Source organism: Cyanistes caeruleus, chromosome 15 (assembly GCF_971803275.1).
Source record: "Cyanistes caeruleus chromosome 15, bCyaCae1.hap1.1, whole genome shotgun sequence".
NCBI classification, from domain to species: domain Eukaryota; kingdom Metazoa; phylum Chordata; class Aves; order Passeriformes; family Paridae; genus Cyanistes; species Cyanistes caeruleus.
This window is the reverse complement of record NC_141715.1, coordinates 18,308,587-18,314,586: the sequence shown is the minus strand read 5'-3', so window position 1 is coordinate 18,314,586 and position 6,000 is coordinate 18,308,587. Positions and strand designations below refer to the sequence as shown.

General features: G+C 40.7%; 1 protein-coding gene across 1 annotated transcript in view; it reads left to right on the top strand.

The window, feature by feature from the left end:
• Positions 1-6,000, top strand: part of KCNIP1 (potassium voltage-gated channel interacting protein 1) — a 226,951-nt gene continuing 220,951 nt past the window's right edge. The window contains exons 1-2 of the mRNA XM_086852087.1: positions 1-85; positions 1,385-1,501. Coding sequence (XP_086708213.1) covers positions 1,414-1,501 — 88 coding nt within the window. The 5' untranslated portion in view covers positions 1-85; positions 1,385-1,413. The remainder of the gene's footprint in view (positions 86-1,384; positions 1,502-6,000) is intronic.

The following is a 6,000-nucleotide window of genomic DNA, read 5'->3' as shown; positions in this document are numbered from 1 at the left end:
CGGGGATGCGCGTGTCAGGCAGCGATGAGGAGAAGGAGGGCGCTTCCAGTTGGGAGGGAGAGAGAGTCGTGAATCTCATAGCAAGGTGAGCTATTTGGCAAAGCCCCGAGTTTTGCTTCAGGAATATAAGGTTTCCTTTAAAGAGGTTTACTGCTCCCTGAGTGAAAAGTATATCGCTGTTCCTAGAAGTGCAAAGCTGTTCGCTGCGCCTATCCCTCAGTAAAGGTGGTGCTCGTTTGTTGCCGCTCTGAGGTGATGGCTGGCTCCAGGTCGCTTTGTCAGAAACAAGGCTGACGAAGTAATTTAACGGGTGAACAGAAACCTGAGGTAAGCCTTGTGACCGGGGCAAGCAAATAGTGCATTTGGGGGCTTGTTTAAAAACATCTGAGACGATGCCAGCATGAATTAAAATGCTAGACTCTGCTCAGTACTCAAACGGGATTTGAGATGCCTCCGCTATGCTGCTGGACATCAAGTATTCTTATTCAGAGCATTCCAGACACGCAGCAGTAACGGATTGAACAGAAGAAGCCAGAGCTGTGGCTGTTGCTAGGGGATAACTCCCAGTACAGTACGGGGAGTGAGCACCGCACCGGCACGACGTGAGGCAGTTTGCGAAAAGTGAAATGTGGGGTTGCACAGAGGGGTGAGCCCGAGCGCCGCCGACTCCAGAGGGCCGGCTGGCACATCTCTCTGTGTTAGGCAAATCACTATCGGAGCAGCGTCTAAATAGAATTAAAAGAAAGAATTTTTTTTTTAAAATTCCACCCCCCCCCCCCCCCCCGATGAAGCTTTGTTTTCCTACTTCTAGCAGATTTTGTGGAAGAACGCTATGCAGCTTTCTACATGTGACCATGTGACTATGGTGTTGGTAAAATAAAATTTTTTTATAAAGTGTTATTTTCTGTTTTTTTCAGCCTGAAGAGAGCAAAATTGAAAATTTTATTGAAATCCGCTAGAAAAGGGCACCAAGAAAAGGGTCTTTGATAAACAGGTTCTTTTATTTGCAGCAGCCGGTGACTCCAGTAATTTCTTGCTGCATTCCCTGTGCCCAGCGTGGCAGCCTGCATAGCCTGCAGAGGCAAACCCTTCCTCCTTGCCTGTCTGGCCGAGGTGTTGCTGTGCTTAGCAGCTTCTATCAGGGCATCGCCACAGGTGCGTACAGTCCCGGCCAAGAGGATGACAGGGAGAGCTGTACCTTTAACTAGAAAGAAATGTGCGTTGCTCCGCTGCACTATTCCCTGATAGCTTCAGAGTAGCAAACCTCAGTGCAGAGATGGGGCTCGGTGCCTGAGAGAGGAGTTCTGTGCACTGCACAACCAGTCGTATCAACTTTGTAAAAGACTCATTTTTTAATTTTATTGTTATTCTTGAACTTTGTAAGAGAGAAGAGACTTTCTATCCATCTGAAACATGAGTGGCTGTTCAAAGAGATGCAAGCATGGGATTGTCAAATTTTCCCAGACTATTTTTAAACTCATCACGGGCACTCTCAGCAAAGGTAAGGGAAACATTTCAGTTCATACTGTTTGTCTGTTCTGTTTGTGGTGTGAGTTTTGGAGGCTTGAGGGAGATTTCTGATAGGGTTTATTTGTCTCTTCAGAAGTGTTCTGGTTTAATTCTGGAAACTGGCTCTGAAAGAAGTTGCTGTGTGCAGTGAAGATTGGGAGTTGTGTTGGAAAGCCTTATGTAATTTCTGTAGTTTGTAATGGTGTAGTTTGTAACCTGGGTTTATCAACCTGCCCTGGCTGGCAGCTGTAGTGAGTTATTTCAATGTGTTCAGAGATGCGTTTGTGAAAACAATTGATGTGCAGCCTAAAAGAACGTAAAGACTTCCTAACTTCCAGTAACTGATACTTCTCTGTGTCATTTTATGCTTTACTGTCTCTGCTAATTTAAAGCATGTGTGTACCTTGCTTCAAAATCTAGGTCATTGCTTACTGCACACATTTGAAATACCTTTTGCTTATCTAAGTTTTGCTTGTCACTTACATCCTTCGTACTTTCCCATCTGAAAGTGGAAGAGTACCAAACTTATTTATGCTGTCCTCTTTACTAAAATCAAACAACAAACAAAATAAACTTTCTCTTCTTCTTTGTAGTCTAGTAGTTCCTCTGTTGGTGCCCTCAGGTAAGTTATGTTATTTTTGTTGGCCATTCCTCTCACTTCTCAGCACACCTCTGGCAGCTAATATATGAGTATTGGTGATCCCTGTGGAAACTCCTGAGAACTATAAATAATACTATACTCGAATGCTGCTTACCTTTTGAAATGTGGTCAGTTCTTAAGTGAAGGTCAGACTTCTCAAATTTTTGTGTGTTTGGTTGGAGGCAGGGGTGGTTTTGGGCATTAGTAATGGGATGTGAACTAATTTATTACCAGAGAAATTTGATAGTTCAGCCTTCAGAAGGCTGAAGGGTCTCTGTTATGACACAATTTTTTAAAATACAAAGTCAAGCTCTTTTTAATGTGGTCATAGTCAAAGAGCAAAAAAAGAGAAACACTTATTTTTCATATTTGTTTAGAATTCTTGGAGGTGTGTGGCTCTGTTGGCTGTCTGGAGTGCATGTGTATGCTCGAGTATGAATTATAATGTTAAAGTGGTTTCTTAGGATAAACTAAAGCAGGCTTGGGTAACTTTTTAAAAAACAAATGTAAAAGTGCCAAGAACTGTTAAGAGCAGTTTACTTCTGCAGAAACTGGGAAAAATTATTCAATCTGTCTCTGTAGAAAATAAATGTAGTTCTTTGACAGCTTTCTCATATTAACATTACTGGCTTGCAAAAGAAATCTGCACCAGAAAAATGTCTGTTTCACATTAAGAATACAGGACAGGTTGGTTGCTTTTAAAATCAAGGTTGTTTTAAAATTACATCTGTATGTCCTTAATTATTCTTCTTCCACTTTCCTCTGTGTCCTCCATATCCTGCCAAACACCAGCAGAGGGAAGATTAAGGAATTGTAAAAGTCTGTTGTACAAAAAAGCTGACAGATTTTGGTTGTAATTCATGATTAACGCCAAGATGCCTCTTTTACTATTGAAAACAAGTGAGAAAAACAAATTACTTGTCATGCTCAGAAGAAAAGGTAGTGGTGGTGTCTGCAAGATCTTGTTTTCTACGGCATGTCAGTATGGTGAATTTTGTGTACCTTATTTGTGCTTTTTTTCATGAGATAATGGTATGCAGGGTATATACTATTATAGTCACAAGTGATCGATGGTAAGTTTTGTGCCATCTGTCTGAGCTCCATTAAAGGCAAGAGGAAACTTGTGTTCTGGTCATGTTTCCCTACACGTACATCTAGAGCAGTTCATCTAATGCAATGCTTTCAAGCAGCCCTTGTGTTTCTTGACATACTAAATACAATAATGAGACTGCCACAGTTTTCTTTGCTTTGGCAATGGGATAGATGAAAATTTGAGTCTGACTACATAGCACTCTAAGAAGAGCTAGAAATCAAAGTATAAAATGTCCAAGACCTGTTTCCCTTGTTGCCTTCTGAAATGTGCCAGCATTGCATTATTGTAGTCATTGGAGCCAATGCAATGGTGTTGTACACTTTTACCCATCTCTTTTCCATGCCAGTGTCTCTCTTCAAGCTGTTTGGATGAGATAAGAGTGTCTTCCAAGGCTTCAAAGAATTTAAAACTCTGATAAACTTCCTTTTTTTTCCATTCAGCTTGTGTTTTGAACCGAGAGAAAATGATTCAGGAAGGAATAAACCACATTCATTGCACAGACATCAAAGACCTGCTATAATTAGAATTAATGTTACCATATTGTTGCTGATGAAAATCATAACTAGAAAGAAAGTGATTAGAAAAAATATTGCTCAGGATTGTTGAATTTTAAAAAAAAAGTGTTGATGGTTGCTTGTATGTTCATCCCAGAGCTTATAATTTAGTATTTCTTTTAGAAAAACTTAGGCACGAAAAGCCAAGAAATAGAAACTGTTGTATATCACTATTATTGTTTTTTTAAGCTTACACCATATACATGCTTTTTCATATTCAAGTATTATCACCTGTGTTTTTCATCCTACTTCTTCCTCATTTCTTTCATACAGTTTAATGTGAGATTTTACTTTAACAAGGAAAATTCTTTACTAGGCACAAGTTTCTCTCTTATGCTTAAGCCATTCTGCAGGGTTATTGCAGCTGGAGATACTCTCCAGTTCAATTGGCATGTAATCCTTAGTTGCCCTCTATGGCTTCTGCTGGTTTTAATAATAGCAATGGTTATTTACAATAGTAAAATGAAATTGATTGCAGCTATGAAGTCCTTACTTTTTCAGCAAGGTGTGAGGAGACTGCTGCCTCTCCCTGCAGTGGGCAGTAAGGGAAGAGGCACATCTGTACCACTGTGCAGCCTGGTTGGTATGTCCTGATTTATGTCTGCAGCAAGTCTATGAGACTGTAAGCCAAGAGCTGGTACTTCTGCAAGCTGGTCTAGCAAATTTTGCTAGCTTCCTTCTTAGTATGTTCTTATTTGGAAAGTTTTAGTAGCAGAGCAGAGGTTTTTGTGTCTGTGCAAGAGAAGGCCTCCTCCACCAAGGGCTGTTGCTTTTATAGTGAGATGTATATGTTGAAGAAGGCATGCCTGGAGAAGCATGCCCTGTTACTGCTGGTGTGAGCAGGATAACTCCCTTATTCTCCTTGGCTGGGATGGGTATTCAGTACCTCCAGAGAAGATTGTAGAAGAGGCTTTTGGCAATGCTAGCACATGTGATGGACAGTGGGTGAGCAGAGCACCTTCATCGAAATTGCCTTTGTGAAGATTCTGTGGGAAGTTATAGTGTTCTTTCACATTACTCTGGCATGTGAAATGGTGATACATTCTCCATGGCCTGGAAGCAAGTAGGAACTCAAGAATGAGTTTGTAGAGGGTTTCCTGTTGAGCAGAATGATTAAACAAGAAGCCTGTGTGTGTGAAGATATTGCTAATACCATTAAAAATCTAGGAGGGGAGGGCCTTGTTGGGTTACCAAAAGTGAAGCTGGAAAGAGACCTCTTGATTTCTATTAATGTGTTCTAATTATTAACACAAGAAAAGCAAGATTATTTTAGGAACCAACTCCTTTAAAATATTCCTTTGCAAAACCAGATAAATTCCTGCAAATTAACTACCCTTTCACCTTTGTTCTAGAATCTCCACTCTTTTAGTTGTGCTCTTAAGATGCTTGCCAAAGGCACTCATTTCTGACTTTTTGCTTCTCCCAATTTTTTTCCACAGTGCAATTCATCTGGAACTGGTAATTTGTCTACTTTCATAGTTTTAATTGCTTAATTATCTGTTCCACCACAGTGATAAAGTCTTCAAACATCTTGCTCTCCCCCCAGCCTCTCCCAGCATGAAAGAAAGTATTCTGAGTGTTTTAAAGCTGTGTGGTCTGTTTTGATGCTTTGTGAATTTAAAACACAGATAGTCTTCTAGGATGTTATGTGAGACAGTAAGGAAAGCACATGGTTCCTCTTAGTCATACTCAGGCTCTGTCTCCTCTGTCTCTTCTCGGAGAAGTTAATCTTGTGCCTTTAGTGCATACTAGCACTGTGTTAAGTTTGTCCTTGTGACTCTAGCCTCTGAAAATGCAATGGTAGGGTAAATGTTGCAAGATGCCTGAAAGACTCAGGGAGGTTCATTACAATTGTTCAGGTCATGTCAGGGTTCCTGCACCTGTGTGACATATGAAAAAATATTCTGATCCTCCTGTGGCAGCATAGCCCCTCCTCACTCCTTGAATTAGGGCTACTGCCTTCAAGTTGAGGGAAGATCTAATTCAGAAGGGACTGATGTACCAGTTCTCTCTTTAGTACACTCTTCTGAGTGTTTTAAATGTTCTTCAATAAGGAAAGTGGTTAGGGTTACCCATAATAATGTGCTTTTATAGAGTGGAGTTAGAGCTTGTCAGTGTTTACCAAATGGCACTGAAAGGTGATAGTTTCTGTACATACAATGCTGTTAGCAGGGGGCTGTTGGTCTGAGGGGCAGAATAGCTTT